At 43.8% G+C, this 19,329-nt stretch overlaps 1 protein-coding gene across 1 annotated transcript; it reads left to right on the top strand.

Moving 5' to 3' along the window:
* Nucleotides 1-1,143: 1,143 nt before the first annotated feature.
* On the top strand, nucleotides 1,144-18,690 carry SLC25A15 (solute carrier family 25 member 15). The gene is made up of 8 exons (XM_074147348.1): nucleotides 1,144-1,249; nucleotides 1,879-1,990; nucleotides 4,296-4,424; nucleotides 8,984-9,242; nucleotides 13,768-13,905; nucleotides 14,225-14,394; nucleotides 15,399-15,557; nucleotides 16,464-18,690. Exons 3-8 carry the CDS (start codon nucleotides 4,370-4,372, stop codon nucleotides 16,586-16,588), a joined length of 906 nt encoding a protein of 301 aa, XP_074003449.1. The 5' UTR covers nucleotides 1,144-1,249; nucleotides 1,879-1,990; nucleotides 4,296-4,369; the 3' UTR covers nucleotides 16,589-18,690.
* Nucleotides 18,691-19,329: the final 639 nt, after the last annotated feature.

Below are 19,329 nucleotides of genomic sequence, written 5' to 3'. Positions count from 1 at the left end.
TTATTGCAAGCATTTCTATTAATTCCTATTCCAAAGGAGGGGGGAACAGAGTTTTGCACAGTTTAGGCTGAGGAAAGTGATATTAACCCTCACCACGGTGATTTAAGCCACCATATTCCACTTCATATTGCTAAAAAATTAGGACCACAAGAGCGATGCCTTAGCTTAGCACAAGTCACTTGTTGATCTGCAGCAAATTGCTTATGAATGTCTGTCCATGTCCAATATGTAGCAGGTTAATGTGCTACAGGTCACTGTCTTTCACGTGCAAGTAAAGCTAGAGTTGCCCAAGGAAGTTGTGGCTGCCCCATCCCTGGAAGTGTTTAAGGCCAGGCTGGATGGGGCTTTGAGCAACCTGCTCTAGTGGGAGGTGTCGCTGCCCATGGCAGGGGGGCTGGAACTAATGGACTTTAAGGTCCCTTCTGACCTACACCGTTCTATGATTCTATGTTTTTAGCAGATGTCTGAACAGGAACACTTCTTACTTTGTATCTCCAAAATTATTTGGCTCTTCAACCCAATTAAAGAGACGGAAGAAAATCCTTTTTATTTTATTCAGTATCCAAGATGTAAGATATAACTTTACACCTTTAGATATAAGATTTTAGACTGCTGTATTTTTATATTAAAGTATAAAATAGCTCTAAACCCGTATGGCTTAGTCCTCTAACAAGTATATGGAGCATAATGAGGAATATTGTCTTTTAGGGAAGGCGGAGTTGTCATTTTTGATTGGCATTCGGGCATGTAGTACAAAAAGATGGCCACAGGTTAATTTTCTTTCTCCTGGATTGCTCGAATGACATTGGAAAGACGTGTCAAATACCGCAGGAGGCCAAAATAAAAAAGCTCCAGTGGAACTGGATAAATACCGGTGTTGGGAATTAGGGCAGCTCTGCTGCGGCTCCCCCGCAGGCACACACGGTTGGTGTTTCAGGGTACTTAATTCCTAAATAAATCCTTCTTTAAAAAAAAAAAAAAAAAAAAAATTCATTTAAATCCTGCTCAGTGAGGTTAAGCAGAGCCCACCGCCGGGCTTTTTCCCGCCCGGAACCGCCTCTCACCGCCGGGGGCACCGGAGGCCGCCGCCCGGCCCGGCCCGGCCCGGCCCCGCCGCCCGCCCGCCCACCGCCTCCCCGGCCCGCGCCTTCCCCGGGGCCGCGGGGGGGCCACCCCGCTTCCCTCAGCCGCCTTTATAGGGGCAGCGGCGGCGGGGCGGCGGGGCCGTCCGGGCGGGCGGCGTGCGGTGGTGAGTGGTGGTAGCGGTGGCGGCCTGGGCGGGGGCCGGCCTTGTCCTCTCCATGGGCGGGCGGAACGGGCCGGGGCGGTCGCGGAGCGGATGGGTGTCCTGGGCGGGAGCCGGGAAGCCCCGCGGCCTATGGGGCCTGGCGGGCGGGCGGGCCGGCCGACCGCGGCCTCGGAGCTCAGGGTGTGGCGGCCCCCCGGGAAGCCGGGGGTCGTCGGGTCGGGGGCGGTGCGGGGTTAGGCTGCCGCCTGCCCCGGCGGGCCTCGGCCATTTCCCCGCCAAACGCAGGCCGGGTCTTCGCCGCTCAAAACGCGAGGGGGGATGTGGGGTCTGGGGCTTGCCGCGGCTGCAGCCTGAGTCTTCCTCTCGGCTGTCCCCAGCCCGGGGCTGGCCAGGGCAGAGCCCGTCTCCGCGGCGGCCCCGAGCACGTGTGACAGCCCGGTGGTGGCCTGCTGTGACCTTGGGAATCGGAGAGGCGGCCTGCCTTCCCGGGCTCCTGCATGGAGCAGTGCTGCCTTCTGGGTGTCTTCACTTAGTCTTTGGAGATGCATCGGCGGAGAATAATGTCTGGGGCTGCGGGTGGAGGATTCTACAAGGACCCATTATGCTCACCAGCGCTTCTGTGCTCCCAGGTTTGAGGCTTGGATTTGATTTGGAAGTAACAAGAGTTGCTGCCTTGCTATAACTACGAGCAGGTTTTAATCTACTGCTGTTATTACGAATCAGAAAAAAAATAGGAGGGAGGTATGTACATATATAACACCGGTGTAGTTTTGACTTAAGTCTTAAATGTTCAGAAAGTGTCAATGTACTGTTACGGATCAGGGAACTAAACTTCCTTGGCTCTTAAAATTTCCATATTTTTATAGGCATCTCTTTTTTTTTTTTTTTTTTTGTCTGTCTGCTGCCAAGCTTTCAGTGGGTATCTGTGGGTGATGTGGCGTGTGCTCCCTTTGGGGACTGGCACAAGCTGATAAGCGCTCAGCATGATGCAAGCCGTGCACGTTTTACTGAAGGCAGGCAATTGTTGCTGTCTAGTAATTCCCTTCATTCAGAGGCAGTCTCGCTCATCTGCCGTTCTTTTCTTGCTCTAAACGAGAACCAAAACCGCAGAGTGCTGTGTGAAAGCTGATGAGGTGTATAGGATCACGAAGTGTAACTTGGTCTTGGAGCCTCTGTTTTGAAATAGCGCCTAGCATACTATGCTGTCCCTAGTGAAGCGGTTCGAATCTGTAACCACAATTTGGGAATAGCATATAGTAGTGTCACTTGTTACAAGGGTAGTGTAGTACTTTTTTATATCCATTATGTTCAGATTCCTGCAACACATCTTAAACGGATTAGATGTGTAGTTAGTAAGTGGCAGTATTTGGCCTACTGGGGTGGGTTTTTTTAAGCTTCAGGAGTAATAAAGCTGTTTAGAGACAGGTTTTCTTAAAGCCTTGCTTGTACGCAAGGGTCTCTGCTTGTAATGTAGAAGTTCTGAAGAGGGTGTGGTTCATACAGTGTGGGATTTTTTTTAATTATTCTTTCTATGTAGCCTACTGGAAATTGTTTCCTGTTCATATTACTCCAAAATATGTTTTGGGAGAAAACAGGCTTCTAAAGAAGCATACAGTATGTAGAAGAGTGAGGAGCTTTGGAGTCCTCAACACAGGAAGGACATGGACCTGTTGGAGTGGGTCCAGAGGAGGGCCACTAAGATGATCAGAGGGCTGGAGCACCTCTCCTGTGAAGACAGGCTGAGAGAGCTGGGGTTGTTCAGCCTGGAGAAGAGAAGGCTCCGGGGAGACCTCATAGCAGCCTTCTAATATCTGAAGGGATCCTACAGGAAGGAGAGCCAGAGAGGGACTCTGTGAGGAAGCGTAGTGACAGGACAAGGGATAATGGTTTTAAATTGGAAGAGGGGAGATTTAGATTAGATATTAAGAGGAAATTCTTTACTGTGAGAGTGGTGAGGCACTGGAACAGGTTGCCCAGAGGAGCTGTGAATGCCCCATCTCTGGAAGTGTTTTAAGGCCAGGCTGGATGGGGCTTTGAGCAGCCTGGTCTAGTGGGAGGTGTCCCTGCCCATGGCAGGAGGGGTGGAACTAGATCTTTAAGGTCCCTTCCAACTATAACCATTCTATGAAAAACGTTCTGTTTACTGATGTATTCTTGAAGACAAGTTTAACACAATGAAGAGCTGATTCATGTGTGTATTTGTGTGCTTTTTAAGACTCATGCAACTTTTTTGACAGTACCACCAGCCAAGTGTCTAGCTCAGCGGCATGATTCTGAAACAGTGGGAGCTCTTTGGCCCAGTGATTTTACTCCAGATAAGCCAGCTTGTTTTACCTGCATGCCCAGTGAAATTACCTTGCTGCTGACCTGAGAACGGAATTCATTTCAATGTTTTATTTGAAAGTGTCATCTTTGTATTTCTGCTTTCCAGCTGCCTTCCTGAGAGATGAGGTGTAATTTTTATTTATAATATACTGATGTGTGTGGGACTTACACTGGGAACATGACAGCCAGACACAAATCTAGATGTTCATATTCATTCCTTTTCTACTCGTATCTTCTGAGTGCCACATAGAAGTACCTAATGTGCCTGTATCATCATGAATACAGTTTTCTTAGCTGCTGCTCACCATGAAGAGAGCAATTCTCTGTTTTGCTTGATAGGTGGGGAGCTGAAACAGTGGGGAAATATGCCAGCCAGCGTTAGACACCTGATGGGGACTATGCTTCTATAGTCAATAGAAAGGTAACGCTCAACGCTGTTCCCTGGAGATAGTCTTTGCTTTCATTTGAGAGATCCAGGGAGGCTGGAATCTGGAAAGCCAGAGTAGTCTGAAGCTTGGCAGTGATACTCCAGAGGACTTGCCTAATGCGGCAAAAGTAGTCAGTCAAAATACAAATATGCTACATCTCAGTTCTGGGGACAAACTTTTTCTGTCTCTAAATGGTTTAGAGCAGCTAAATGGAAGAGTGGAAGTGAAAGCATTCGTGTGATGCTTTAGTTATTATTGTAAATCGTGAATGCTTCATTTTTCTCTTCTCTCAGGATACAAATATCTCGACACCTGCCAGGAAAGAGAGAGACTTCGTTCTGAAGTAACTGATAAACAAGTGTGAAGCATGAGGATCAACTCAGCTATTCAGGCTGCTATTGACCTCACAGCAGGAGCTGCAGGTAATGCTGGAGAGAACTTAATTGCACAAGACTTCCAAGGGACAATTTTAATACCATTGACAAGTGTAAAAGCAATTTCCCATTTCTATAAAGAGCCTTGCCTTCTGTATGTTAAGGAGATGGAGGTGAAGCAGCTGACCTCAGCCAGAGGTGTAACTGTATTACTATTGCTCCTACCAGGTGAAAGCTCTGCCAAAACATGAAGGTGTAATCCTTATTTCAGACTAATAATTTTCCAGGAGGAGGTTTAAGTTTCAGGGTTAGTTCTCATGCTTACATGAGTTTTAAGAATCAGTCACAAGTGGAGTTTTGCAGTTAGCTCAGTGTGCAAGTGACTGAGGTGCTGTTTTTGTCACAGGAATCCTCTCTAATTGAAACGGGAAAGAGGCTGTCTGAAGGGTTATTGGCTCAGACAACATTCCGGTGTAAACCTTTAAAAGCTGGGAAACTTCAGTAGTAGAACTGATGGATCATAAAGTCACTTAATTGACTTCTACTTCAGTCTAGTCCATGCTATAAAGTTCTGTTGGACCAGCTGTGGCAATCACAAGTGTGGAAACAGTTGCGTTGTCTCATTGACGCTACCATGAGCAGTTGTTAACTCTACAGGGAAAAGGGCTATCTTTGACATTTCTAAGCTTCATCTGTGGTTAAAAAAAGCTATTGTAGAAGGTACTGGAAAAGCTTTTGTCATGAGGGCAGGCTTAGCCACAGAGGTACTAGTTTGCAATGGAAGCTGACATGATGTCTGGATGACAAACATTGGGATAGGATAGTTAATTTGGCAATGTTCATACAGAAAAGGTGGAAAGAAAGATTTATTTATTGTACTGTTGCAATCAGTTTAAACAATTTAATGGTTTTTCTTGCCCATACACTATCTATTACAATCAGTCCTTTTATGACTGTGTTAATGCTGTGGGTATGGCAATATTAATGGTGTTAAGTGCATTCAAGGTGGTTATTGAAGCAGTTATTTGTCAGAGTGGAGTTAACCTTACTTAGTGTAGAGAGAGCAAGGGGTGACAGATAACGTGAGTACAATGTGGCACCTTCATAAAGTGTTTCATTTGCCACCACATTTTGCCCAGTGGATACCTGCTTCATTAGCCTTTGCAAAATATGTTATTGACTAGACTACACCCTCTTTCCCTGCAAGGGAAGAGAAGTATTTCTGCTATAATTCTGTCATTGCCTTAGAAAAAATACTTTTCTGTTAGTCTGTTCATTCCCCTTGGATTTTGTGTCAGCAAAGAATAGCTATTATATCTGGTTTGTTTCCCAAAGTAGCAACTTAATTATCTGTGCAGCTCTTGACAGTTTTGTGGATGTTCTCAGGTGCTTAAATGGGAGGTGTGGTTGCTTTCCTTCCAGGTACTTCAGCTCAGGAATGCTGCTGTTACCAATCAGAGCAGTGGAGCGCTCTGGCTTAGGAAGTTCTTCTGTCTTTCTGTGTTGAAGCCTGGTGTGCTTCATCTTGGCTACTACAAGAGCCAAAGCAACTAGCTTTAGCTTAGAAATATATTGGTTGATGCTGCTGTTCCATGCCCACGTTCACTCTGTCAGGGCATGCACTTGAGGTTTGTCTGGCTTTTGGCAGCAGAGCTTAGAGGAACTTAGAACTAATTATGCTGTTTTCTTCTCTGGTATAGTTCTTCCTTCAGATAAGGTGAAGGAATTCAGACCTTTTCCCGTGTGACTTCAGTAGTCATAAATCATTGCTCTTGTTCTTTTTCTTCGCTACTTCTGTTATAATAGATAGTTTTACTGTTCCTCTAGTATTTTATTTTCTTTATTCTTTCCACATCCTGGCTTTGTATTGCCTAGGTTCATTGGTGGTGCTCATGTCTGTGTTACATATGCCTCTGCACCCCTCGGAAAGCTAGGCAAACAGCTTGTTCCTCCAGCAAATGCATAACCTGGTTTTACTTTCCTCTCCAGATACAGTCTTGACTAGCTGATAAGTAATGACACATCGGGGCAAGTAAATTCTGAGCAAGAATAAATAAGTCATTTAGCTGCCTGCGGGTCATAGTCCTTTGCCTAGGATCTGAGCAACCTCTAATCATTTCTTTGATTAAGTAGGACTTCCCCCACCCCCCACCCCAACCCGTTCCCATGTTATTATTAGGACCACATTTGTCTAAATGTTCAAAGAGGGTGGATTTTCTTTTTGTTTTTCTAGTTAGCTTTGATTTTTTTGTTGGTTTTTTTTTTTAGACTCTTTACTGCTGGCTGGAAGAATTATTTTTTTCTTTAATATTTTAGATATTAACTGGGACTCTTGATCTTTACCTTGAGGCTTACAAAGTTCACTGCTGTGGTTTACTGGGCTGCTTGTGCCACCTTCAATGGCAGCGTAAGGAGAGCCCTTTCTCTTTTTGGAACAGCTGTTCACAGTCAACTCCCAATATTTCAGCTGTGCATTCCCAAGATCATTTGTGGTTTTCTTGGGCCCCTTCCAGCAGCCATTATATTACTACGTGTGGATGTTTTAGGTTCTACCTTTACACAGGAGCCCTAGTGTTTGTCCTGTAGATTAATACCTACCCGACTTGCCTGCAAGTAGGATTGGCAGAGCCCTTCCAGCTCTGCTTTTCATGGCCTTTGTTACCCCTCCCAGAGGAAGCAGCTCTTCAGAGCGAAGAAGCATGAAGCTTTTAATGATCCCTCTGGTTGAGAATGAAGTTTCACGCGGGTTGGGTTCCTCGGAAAGACCTGCAGTACCTCTTTGCAGAGGAGCAGCAACAATGTAACACAAATGTGTTTGCAAAGAGTAAAATCGATTAGAAATCACACTAGTTAAACAAACACTTGCTCACTCTGCCATTCCCCACTTAGAAGAAAAATAACCTTAATTAGATTCACGTGTTTGTTTCTATTTCAGTTTCTTTACATTATCTGCATTTACAGAGAATTATTTCAGTTTCATAGCTGGAAAAGCATCTTGTTAACTTGCCCGCTTTAAGGTATATGCATGTCAACTGTGCTTTGCTTAAAGAACGGCTTCTGTTTTAGGATGGTTCTTCTCTCTTGCTAAAAAAGCAAAACTGATACAGTTAAAACAAAAAAAAAAAACCACCAGAACCAAAACCAAAAAACCCCCATAGAATAGAATAATAGAATTGTCTAGGTCTAGGTTGGAAGGGACCTTTGAGATCATCTAGTCCAACCATCAACCTAACTCTGATAAAAAAACATCACTAAAGCAGGTCACTAAGCAACTATCTCAACCAGTCTTTTAAATACCTCCAGGGATTGTGCCTCAGCCACTTCCCTGGGCAGCCCATTCCAATGCTTAATAACCCCTTCAGTGTAAAAATTTTTCCTAATATCCATCCTAAACCTCCCCTGGCGCAACTTAAGGCCATTTCCTCTAGTCCTATCGCCTGTGACTTGGGAGAAGAGACCGACCCCTGCCTCTCTGCAGCCTCCTTTCAGGCAGTTGTAGAGAGCGAGAAGGTCTCCCCTCAGCCTCCTTTTCTCCAGGCTGAACAACCCCAGCTCTCTCAGCCTCTCCTCATAAGACTTGTTCTCCAGACTCCTCACCAGCTTCGTTGCCCTTCTCTGGACCTGCTCCAGCACCTCAGTGTCTTTTTTGTGGTAAGGGGCCCAAAACTGGACACAGTACTCGAGGTGGGGCCTCACATAAACCATAAAGTTTATATAAGGTACCCCTGTCATACGCTTCCTGTTGGGTATTGGCTCCTAATAGATTGCTGTCAGTGCACACTGATATTTCTTACTGCGAAAGTGTAACGTTGGCTCTTTCTGCAGACTGCTGAATTGAGTTAAAACTCGTGAAAGAACACTGCACTGTGGGCAAAGCGGTTATTGATGACATTGATGGAAATACCTCACAAGTTTTCAGGGTATTGACCTTGCAGTTCAGTTTGGAAAAGATAACATGTTGAGAAACTCTGCCCTTTTGCCCTTTTTTAGCTTATCCTGGACACTTTCTTCCAGTATGTGGGAATAAATGTAAATAAGAATCATCTAGAGTTTTGAAGTAAAAAGCTTGAATCTTTGTTATCAATTTCTAATGCATCATCAGTTCTAGCACTCTCTTGGCAGTGTTCCTCTTGTCCTGGGGGGGTCTTTGTCTCACTTGATTACAAATTTTTCATTTTTTTGTTATTGTTGGAACATAAAATCTGATGGCTTCTGAACCACTGCATTAATGAGCAAGGGAAAATGTTGCTTGATTCACTAACACAAGTGATTTGATTGTAAAACAATACCTCTAATTCAGTACCCGTTTATGTAAGCGAACTGATTCATTTAGATGCTTGCTTTTAGTAAAGTAAAGAAATGCTTAATGAGAACCAAGCTGTTATTGCTCTTATATGTGATTTTTTTTTTTTTTTTTTTCTTCAGGCAGCTAAAGTTACCACTGACAATTGATGCCATTGTGCTAAAATCAGTGCAGCTGTCTTTTCCTGTGGAGAATTCTTTCATCTTTGCTTTCTGTGTGATTTTCCTAATAGTGCTGTTTGTGTATAGGCGTTTCGGTTGTAATAACCTTCAGCCACCTTCTCGACTTCTTCTGCTTGCTCTAGGTGGGACAGCATGCGTGGTGACTGGCCAGCCCTTTGACACTGCCAAGGTGAAGATGCAGACGTTCCCTGACATGTACAAAGGAATTGTTGACTGCTTTGTGAAAACCTATAAGCAAGTGGGGTTTCGAGGCTTCTACAAGGGAACCACACCAGCACTTGTAGCCAACATCGCGGAGAACTCCGTTCTGTTCATGTGCTATGGATTTTGCCAACAAATTGTAAGAAAAATTGTTGGAGTTGACAGGAAAACAAAGCTCAGGTTAGTAGTAGAAATGTGTTTCATATTTTAAAATAAATACATAACGTCATGCAGCTGCTACTTGCAAATACTGTATTGTCAGGGTGCAACTGACGTCCCAGTTTCCCCTCTGCCTGTATGTAGTGTAGTAAGTTTTGGAACACAGACCTTTGTGGTAGGATGTGGTGTCTAACTACAACAGAGCCATCTACCTGTCACTGCAGCTGGCTGATTTAGATAATCACAACTTAACTGGAATATTCAAGACCTGGAACATCTTACCATAGGGAATAAGCACTGCAACACCTGACAGTTGGTATTCCCTTGATCTCTAGGTTTCTCTGACTTTGCTGAGAAGGTAATGATTCCTCTTACTGGGAGACATGCTAAGGGGAAAGGACATTTTTCTAATATTGCCTTGCTTTTTAAATTTAAGTTTCAAAAGCTTGAATGTAATGGTGGTTAGACCAAGGGTCTAATTTTGTGTAGTGTGTTGTCTACAGTACTGGCAATAAGTGGTTGCTTGAGAAATGAGAGAGAAGAAAGTGTTTAATATTTACTCTGACTCCTCTGCCGGGCTGTGCTCTTAGTTCAGAGGATTTCTTGAGCCTGATGTGATCCAGTCTGTGACTTTGAATCTCTCTTGAAGCACTTGTCCAGTCTCCCCTCAAATTCTTTTAAGTTCCTTGCATCGGTGATGCACTTTGGCAGGGAATTCTGCAGGTGATAATTGTTAATTCTGTAACTGGAAGAGGCACAGTTGGTCCATAGCCACTGTCTCTGTGCCAGCTGGGACTTTGTAGACCTCTATCCATTGATCTGTGCCCTTCTTTCCTGCCTGATTTTTTTTTTTTTTTTTTTTTTTTTTTTTCCCTTGGTGGAAGGATCCCAGCCCTCCTAGTCAGTGAGCACTCGGGAGCTATTCCTTTAACTGTCCCTGTTGCTTTTCTCTGAAACTCTTGTAATTCTAATGTGTCTGGGTTTGAGCTCATGAGACTGGAGTGGTGCGGAGTATTCAGGGTGTGAAGGAGTCGTGGATTTATGCACTGGCATAACGATCATACTCTCTTTCTAGCTAGGATGTCTTTCCTCCAGGTACATCACTTTAGAGCTGTCAGTGGTCCGGCAGTCTCAGTGTGCCTTACCGTTACGCATTTGTCAAGGTATGTCTTCTGTGCAGCACAGAGAGCAGCTGCACCTTCTCCATCCTTGTGCTGCCCCACCGTGTGTAAAAGACTTCTCGTTCTGTCCTAACGCCATCCATTCAAAGAGTAACGCAAAGTTAACCACACCCAGCTTTTTATTAATAGCTTTGTTCTGCCTCTGTCATGTCTGTCTCCAAATGGAAGTAGCTGGGGAGGCCATGATCCTGCATTTGAGATCTCTGAAATGACACAGGTGACCTAAGTGGCACTATATGAGGTGTTCTCTTGTCATATGTTAAGATGTGCTGTGTCTTAAGACTGAGGCTTGCTGCGAAGGGAATATGAAATAATGAAGAAACACATTAATTGCTGTCTACTTGCATTCTCTTTTGCTGTTTTCTGGCAGTTGAGACCTCTTAGCTGAGACAGAATTGTTTCCACCTTTCTATTGCTTTCTTAGATGAGGGCTTTTTCTGCTTGCTCAGCTTACAGAGCCCTCATCTTTTTCTACTTTTCACTAAAATGTAGGAGGTAGGCCTACCAACAGTGTGCTTTGCTTCTTAACCATCTTTTGTGATCCTCCTGGGAGGTAGACCACAGACTTGCAGAGGTCCTAGGATCATATCTTTGGGTGACTGAGGCAGCATGTTTAGGGTGTATGTAAGGGAGGTAGCGCAGAAAACTTTCAAACAGCATACATAGGTGTACTATACATCTTTGGAGTAGGGTATGGAATGGGAATGTAATTTAAATAAGCAGCAATAGCAAGTGCCTCTGACATCTCACCCTTCTTTCCTTGGTCAGGTACAGGTACTTCTCAGATCTAGGATGGCTGTTTAATTCATTGTTGATTGAAGAGCAAATAGTGTGATTGCATGGCTGTACTAGGACAAAACACTAAAGGATTTAAGTTTACTTGAAAGGTTTCTCCCTTATTGTTGCTCCCTTGAACTCTTCATCTGGATCATTGTGGGGGCATCTTACAATGTGCCTGTATGAGAGAATTGTATTCATGTGGTCTGCAGTGGTGCCCTGAGTACGTGTGGTCTGTCCAGGATGTTTCCACCTACTCTCATTGTGGAAGAGTCGAGAAGCCTTTGTAGTGTGCTGTAGGGAAGGGAAGAAACCCCGATGAGGTGGCCATCCTCCAGACATGACAAGTAAAGAACTACAATTACCTTCGTTGCCTCTGCTGTTTTAAAACTGTCGCGCTGTCTTAGCCTGAAGAAGAAAACGTGTCAGATCACAAACTGAGGTGAACCTGACCGTTTTTCTTATGCGTATCTAAGCAATTGCTTCTCACTTTTCCATTATTTTGTTTGCTATTTCTCAAAACCAGCTATAATAGTTTGGGTTTGCTTTAAGTTACCTTTTCAGTCATACCTTCAAATGGCTTGGAAACAAGCTTGCCCAGCCTGCTTGTGTTTAGGGAGACCCCGGTCAGTGTGTGAAGCCTTGCAAAACAGTTACAAAACACTACTTTTTCCAGTTAAAGAAATGCATGCTGCTGATGCGAGTCAGAAAGAAAACAAATGGAAAGAGAAATACTTAATTTCATTTATCTTTTAACATCCACTTAGTCCAACCAAACTGATTTAATTCCATGCCAAAGTCTAAACTGAGACAACTATTATCCTTGTTTACCTCAGTTTGACTTCCTCAGTACGTGACTAGTCATCTTCAGCAGGTTTTCTTTGAAAAAACAAGCTAAATGCCTTTTATAGAAGAAGCATCTGTGTGACAGTAGAGGATTCTTGCTCCTGTGCTGCGTGATCAAAACTCTCCCATCCAGAAAAAAACACTGAATTTGGCATTTTGAGTTGAGAGGGAACTTGAACGGGATTTAAGGCTTATCACTTCTGCAATGAGGCCAACTATATTAAAGACCAAAGCCTAAACAGTGGGTCTAGTTGAATTTTTGTGTTCAAGATCAACAGGTGAAAGTATTAAAGATCTGAATTACGGCTAAATCTAGTCCTTTATACATGTGTCAGAATTCTTTTCAAGACTGGTAGGAACTGTTGAGTGTTTCTTTTTTTCCTCTCTTGAAGGCGGAAGGATTCTGTGCACTCTTTATTGCATAGTTAGAAGGCACCTCTTCCATATTTTCCTTTCCTAATTCTTCGAAGTGTAACCTCATTGCCTTGCTCTAGCTCGTAGCTTAATGACTGCAGGGTTCAGCCACGTACTCTATTTTTAACTCTGCCTTGCTCTGTCTTCACCTTGAGTGGGTTGCATCTCAGGTCCCTGTTACACCAGGCTGTGTGTGCGCTGCGAGAGCGTTGTGCAATCAGTGTTGCCTTTTCTTATTTACTGCATATTATCCAGTTGCCGCTCTGCAGGTGGTTACCGATTTCTTCCACTTGGACAGTTCTTGTCACCGCCATATCTGAATCACGTCATGAGCTTTGCTTCGTGTCACAACTTCAGTTCTGTGATCTAAGGTGAAAAGTTGTAGCTTTAAGCTCTGATACTCTAAGTGTATAAAACTGCTGGGCACTGGGCTAACATCTCCCTGGCATGGAAAGACATTCTGTGCAGCAGCAAGGTCAGTCTTGGCTGTGCTGACTCCCCAGGCTCTGAAAGAAGAGCTTCTGTGCTATCGTGCAGCTCCTGTCCAACACACCAGGGTCTGTAGGAGCCTATTTTAAGCATATATCATAAAGTAGTAAGATCCTGGAGTACCAGCCTCTTGAGTCCTGGCAGTTTAGCAGCCCAGACTTTGCCATACGTGTAAAATCACTGCAAAGCAAATCCCAGTTTTGGAGTCCTGTGAGTCAGTGCAGATTACGGTGCTGTCCTGTTCAGTGGTGTGGCTTATGTTTGACTGCACCCTCTCGGATTCACAGAGTTTCATTCGTGGCAGCACCTCCATGGAAAGATTACAGTGGTCCATTGTGCCTTGGTTTCAGGTTTCTAGCATCTTCCACTGAAAACCTGTATTAGTACTGGTAAGGTGAATTTGGGAACAGTGACATCTGCATGAGGTAATCATTATTCCTGGTTAGGTTTTTTTTTTTTTGAGGAAGTAACTAGTACCCAAAAGTTGCCCAGTAAAACAAATCTATGGAAACTTTTATAAAAGCCAAGAAGGGGAAGATTTGACAATGTTTGTTCTGCTGCAATCACTAAAGTATAGCAAAAAAGGGTAAAGGTTGCAATATATCTTCTCAGGTGTCAAAATGATGTATTTGAGTTGTATATGAAGATGGGATGAGCCAGGTTTTTCATTTCCCTAGTTCAAGCAGCTGCCCTTTTCCCTTCAGGTTCTTTCCCCCAAGACTGCCCATCGGTTTTTCTCAATATTTAGAGTACAGGATCAGGAAGCTGATTGCTGGTGCAGTGGCTCCGCTGCACTGAAGGTCGGTGCCCAAATACCCTCTGCAGTTTCTCTCTTGCAGTGATCTGCAGAACGCAGCTGCAGGCTCCTTTGCCTCTGCCTTTGCCACCCTTGTCCTCTGTCCCACAGAGCTGGTGAAGTGCCGGCTGCAGGCCATGCACGAAATGCAGTTGTCAGGAAAGATAATCCAGGGACACAAGTAAGTATACACCCTGCAGAGTATCTCTGAAACCCTTTTATGTCTATTTATTATTTTTAATTCTGTACTTTTAATTCAGTGGCACATTTGTAGCGCACTGTTAACCAGAGACGAGTTGTGGCTGGGAGTGTCCCAGCCTGGAAATTTTTCAGGCACCAGTGAAGGGCTCCTGGCAGGATTTTATTCCAAGTCTTAACCTGAGTCCTGTTGTCCGCACTGTGGATCTAACCCTTGATTGTCGCTGCAGTTGCCTATTGTTCTGTAACCTTCTTACTATCTGGCTATTAAGCATCACTAACTGGATCAACCTTTCTATCAGTACAGTTTGGTCAGTAGTGAAGGGTGTTATTCAAAAGGATGGTCCCCTTGGATTTTACCGTGGCCTGTCAAGCACTTTGCTGCGGGAAGTTCCAGGCTATTTCTTCTTCTTTGGAGGATATGAGCTGAGCCGGACGTTCTTTGCCTCTGGGAGATCAAAAGATGAATTAGGTACAGTGCCCCTTCTTCCAGTTGGATTCTAGCCTGCTGTCCTGGGGGACAAAAGGGAGGGAGATATGCTAAGAATGCACAGCAGTTGTAAAATACATGTAAAATGAAGGTAATTGGACATACAGTATATGGAGGTCCACATCTTGTGTATATATAGTCATGAATTATTGAAGTAACTACTTTCCAATGGAGCAGGATGTATTGTAGATGGAGAATAAATACAGTGAGCTAACAGTAACACTACAAAACTACTTAAATATCTGACTCTATAGTATAACACAACTCTGAATTATTTAATTTCAGCCACTGGTTAGAGCGATTTGCATGTCTAGCTGTATTCTCTTGAACTGTGTGTTGAAGCATATGCTGAAATGTATGCTGACCATTAGTTGTCATTACAATGACAGTACGAGAACACTGAGATGGAAGATTAGATATGAAAAAATAAATAAATGAGGAGATGCCAGAATAAAGATCGCTTGTATCCCGTTGAAAGACTGCACAATCATACTTTGTCTTGCTGGGAGTGAGGATTTCAGCTGTATGCATTCTGGTCCTTGTTTTTGCAAAACATTTATAAACATCTGAGCTGTAACACAAAATGAGGTTGCATCATGAAAAATGGTTGATCACAAACTTCACTGTACCAAATCTCTATAGGTGACACTATGTGATGTTACTCTAAACCATTTCACAGTTAACGTTGGAAAGTTAAAGTGGAAAGGAGTGGAGTTCATTTAGTTAATACAGTCTGAGTTACGCTTTTTTAGCATGGCCTGTAAAGGAGGAGGCACTCCTTACAACCTTTGAGCTTCTAGTTAGACTTGCAACTTACCAGTGGCTTAAAATTAACTTAAAGGTTTGTGGGGGAGTGGAAACTGCTCTCCTGTCATAAGCAGGTTCCTCTGTGTTCTCTTTGACTTCTGTAGATGAAATAACATGATATTTATGTTGGTGAATATTTTGTGGTGTGTATAAAAGCTTATTTTTTTTTTTAACTGCAGGTCCCATTCCTTTGCTACTAAGTGGTGGTTTTGGGGGCAGCTGTCTGTGGATTGCTGTGTATCCGGTGGACTGTGTCAAATCCAGAATTCAGGTTCTTTCAATGGCTGGAAAACAGACAGGCTTTATGGGAACATTTGTAACTGTTGTGAGAACTGAAGGTGAGTGAATAGTGTACAGCTGAATCCATAGGGCTGCAGATTGAAATCTATACCCTCCAATACCAAAAATTGCTTAAGAAATCTAGTCCACTGATAACATATTGGAGATGGACAATAACTGTTTCTAACAAGCATATTCATGCTTCATGTAGTCTGGAAAGCTTGGAATCTAGAAATTGAGACCTATTGCACCTGCTGTCCCTCTTGGTTCAGGAGACCATTCACTTAAAGCTAACAAAAGCTCAGTATGCATTAAAAGCAGATAAAGGATTGAGCTCCATTACCCGCAATCAAACCTATCCATGACAATTGAAGGAACCGGTTCAGTACAGAATTTTTCTTCACTTCTAGAAGTGCTGACCAAGGGCTGCTTGATAAATCAGTCCTATCTACCCTGGCAACTTGGGGCATCAACCTCAGTGTCTCATCTCTGCAAAAGGCCTGCACCAAGCACTTCAGAAGGTGGTATAAGAATGTGCATAGCAGCAGATATGAGTTCCTGATCCTGTTGCTAGAGAAGATACTCAGAGCAGGGGTCTCACTTGGGACACAGCTCTAATGTAGTCCCGCTGTTCTTTCTGTCCCCTTGCCAGCTGTGGTACAGCTTCTGTGAACTGTATCCTCAGGTGACCAAGGTACCCTTCTGAAGACCCTGTCATACCTGAGATAGATAAGCTTTAATGTAAGCACTTAAACGGCTAAACTCCTGTTGCAACTCTAGATACTCCTTCTGTAGCAATATCCAGTAACACTGGGGTCAGCAGCTATAGGGGTGAGCTCAGCTCTCTGTGTCCGTGCACCTCTAGGCAGCAGCATTACTTCAGTCTCCTTTGAAAGTAAAAGCACAGTGGTTGATGCAGACAGCCAATTTAATCAATTGCTAATTGGCTCTCATTTCATTTCCAGGTGTACTTGCCTTGTATTCTGGACTAAAGCCAACTATGATCCGTGCATTCCTGGCCAATGGGGCACTGTTCCTTGCCTACGAGTACAGCCGGAAACTTATGATGAAACAAGTAGATTCTTACTGACATCATCTAGCAGATGGAGAACAAAAGGTTGCTTAAGGATCATTTAAATAAACGATCAAGAACCTGGTCTGAGCAGGGCCAAATCAGTGACCTAATTTTAGGAACTCAACTCCAGTTTAGGATTTGTAATCTTTTAAATTCAGGTGATTTTTATAGAGATGTGTACATGCTGCTTGAATTGGACCAGCATCATCTCCATCTTGCAGTTTCTGCACAAAGCACATTGCATGTCATAAATGTATTTTATTGACCTGTGATGGTGCTAGAAAGACTTATGTTGACCTGTTGGGTTTAATGTAACATGCAGCAGTCAGCTGTGATTTCTTTAAGGCAAAGCACTGTTTTAAAATCTGTGCTGTGGTGGTGAACTTTCCCAGTTTTTGTTGGCAAGTCTCTGAGTCACAGTGACAGTAGTCCTGTCCATACATAACCCTTCACTGAGATCCCTGCCCTTCTCCAGCTCCCTTCTGCTCTGTGACTTTCAGGTTATGGCAGTTGGAACCTGAAATGCATACTCTATCCCAGCAAATGCACTTATAAAAGTAGGAAGTGTTTCCCCCCTACCTTGTATGACTTAAAGCCATAAAGAGATAAAAACATAGAGTTACTAAATCCTTTCAAGAAGTGCTGGAATATGCAAAGCACCACTGAATTGAACAGTGTAAGGGAGACTGCTGGAAATAGTGGCTGGCTCTGAGCACAGAATTGTAGCTTGCTGCAGGCTCCTGTTTGGGTCACCTTGACATGAGTCCATGTGTTTGAAGGAGAGGAGACTGAAGAGGAGCAGAAAGCCAGAACTGAGTTCTTAAAGACAACTGACACCATGGTCTCCATGGTGTAGCACATGCTTACTTGGGCCAGAGTCTGGCTACTTGCTGTGTCTCTTCAGCTGAGTGGAAAAAGCTCATATGACTGGATCATTTGTATCACCTTCAGGCCTGGAGGGCATTCCTGCTTGGTCACGTTACTTGATTAAACATGCAGTTAGTCAGTGTTAGCCAAAATGATATAGTAACACCCATTTCTAGATGCCACTCTCATTCTTGAAGTAGGATGTTCTTTTACAAGTGTGCTCTGCCTTGTAAGAAGCAGCTACTGCCTATCCTGGGAGAAGACAAAGCAGGTCTCAGAGAAATACAAATTATGCCTCAGGCCTGGAGCTATACAGCAGGATGTCACCTGTGTGCTATGACAGCTCACCTTTGTGGAGAGCACAGACAAGCTCTCTGACTCACCATGATCACCAGAGCTGCACAGAGAGCAGCAGCTTGCCACAGCAACCACAACTTGTCAGTGACAAGTGACAACAGTCACAACTGGGACAGCTCGGTTTCCCTTTCAGATCCCCAAGACAGGAAAAAGCTGAAGACAGAAGTATCTCATCACCTACTGCCTCTCACAGCTCAGCCAGGGTGCACTTCAACTGGTTACTCTTTGATGAAAGGTGGTAGTGGCAGTTCCACAAACTCTTCTTGCTTCCCCAGCCTTCACCTGCAGCAAGAACGGAATCTCCTTTTCAGGCATCCAGGAGAAGGGCAGTTAAAACAGGGCAGAGTTGAGGAATCTTCAGTGTCTGTTGTACCAATTTACCCTGACTGACCAGTACACTAAGGGCAGTAGCACTGTGCATAGTCAGTATTTCAAAAGAATTTATGCCAAATGTTTAGATAATTCAGGTACAAGGGTGAGGCTTTAAGAGTTGTATTTCCCCTTCTTTTCCAAGTTGTCTACCCAAGAGAAATAGTATATTTGTATATGTTTCTAATAATTACAAAAAAGGTGAGGACTGGAGTATTCCACTGGTGTGGAATCAATCTATTTCTTAGATTTGTCTTTGCTTTCATTTTTTAAAGCTGATGGTTGCAGTTTTTAATACAAAAGTTGAAGCTTCGAGAGAAGCAGGATATTTGGAACTGAACCTACAGCAAGAAGCTGGTGGCTGAAAGAGACATGCATTTGGAGGGCTTACCTTTGGGAGGTTGTGTAAGCAGTCATCTTTCCATTCACAGCTGCTTAAGCTGTACACATGTATAAAGTTCTGAGCTAAACAACTGTTATGTTGGTATTGGAATTCAGGGGAATAAAGTTTGATTTCGTTAATTGAGTGCCTGACTTGTTTATGCAAGTACACTTAAGAAGGTTGTCTAGCTGAGGAGCAAAGAGAGGTTGAAGTCAGTGGCACTGCCCCTTCAGAATTAAAGGAAAAGGCTTTTGCAGTCAATGAATGTATAAACCCCTCAAGACTGAAGGGAAAGTGCCAGATATAACAAAGTGCTATAAAACAACTGCAGGTTTTATATCATCTACTATGGAAAAATAAAGCCTGGTGCTTTGTTACTACCAGAATCAGTCCCACTATGAAGGTTCAACTTGACTGTCTACATCGTTGATTACTAGGATATATCCTGTAAGGTTAAATTTCCTGCCAGAAGAATGCTGGTAGTCCAGCACAGGTCACTTGAATTCCACATATATAAGGGATGAGTGTCCACTACCCTGAAGCCAGACAAGGTCAGCGCTGCAGGGTGCTCTGGAACTATTGTTACTATCTTCTAAGCAGTAGTGCCTGGATCTCCTAAGAGAAATCCGTCTCCCTCATACAGCTATTTTCTTATTCGTTCCTGCTTATACAATAGTCACTGCATGCTGCAGCTAGAAAAGTCTGACTCACTGATACAGCCGTTGCTGCTGCTGCCACACGAGGAGATGAGCTTGCTCCATAAGCGGGAAGAAGGTTCACC

The sequence above is a fragment of the Numenius arquata genome, chromosome 1 (genome assembly GCF_964106895.1).
Source record: "Numenius arquata chromosome 1, bNumArq3.hap1.1, whole genome shotgun sequence".
In the NCBI taxonomy this organism is placed as follows: domain Eukaryota; kingdom Metazoa; phylum Chordata; class Aves; order Charadriiformes; family Scolopacidae; genus Numenius; species Numenius arquata.
Note: the sequence above shows the minus strand (reverse complement) of the source record. Positions and strands in the feature narration are given on the sequence as shown.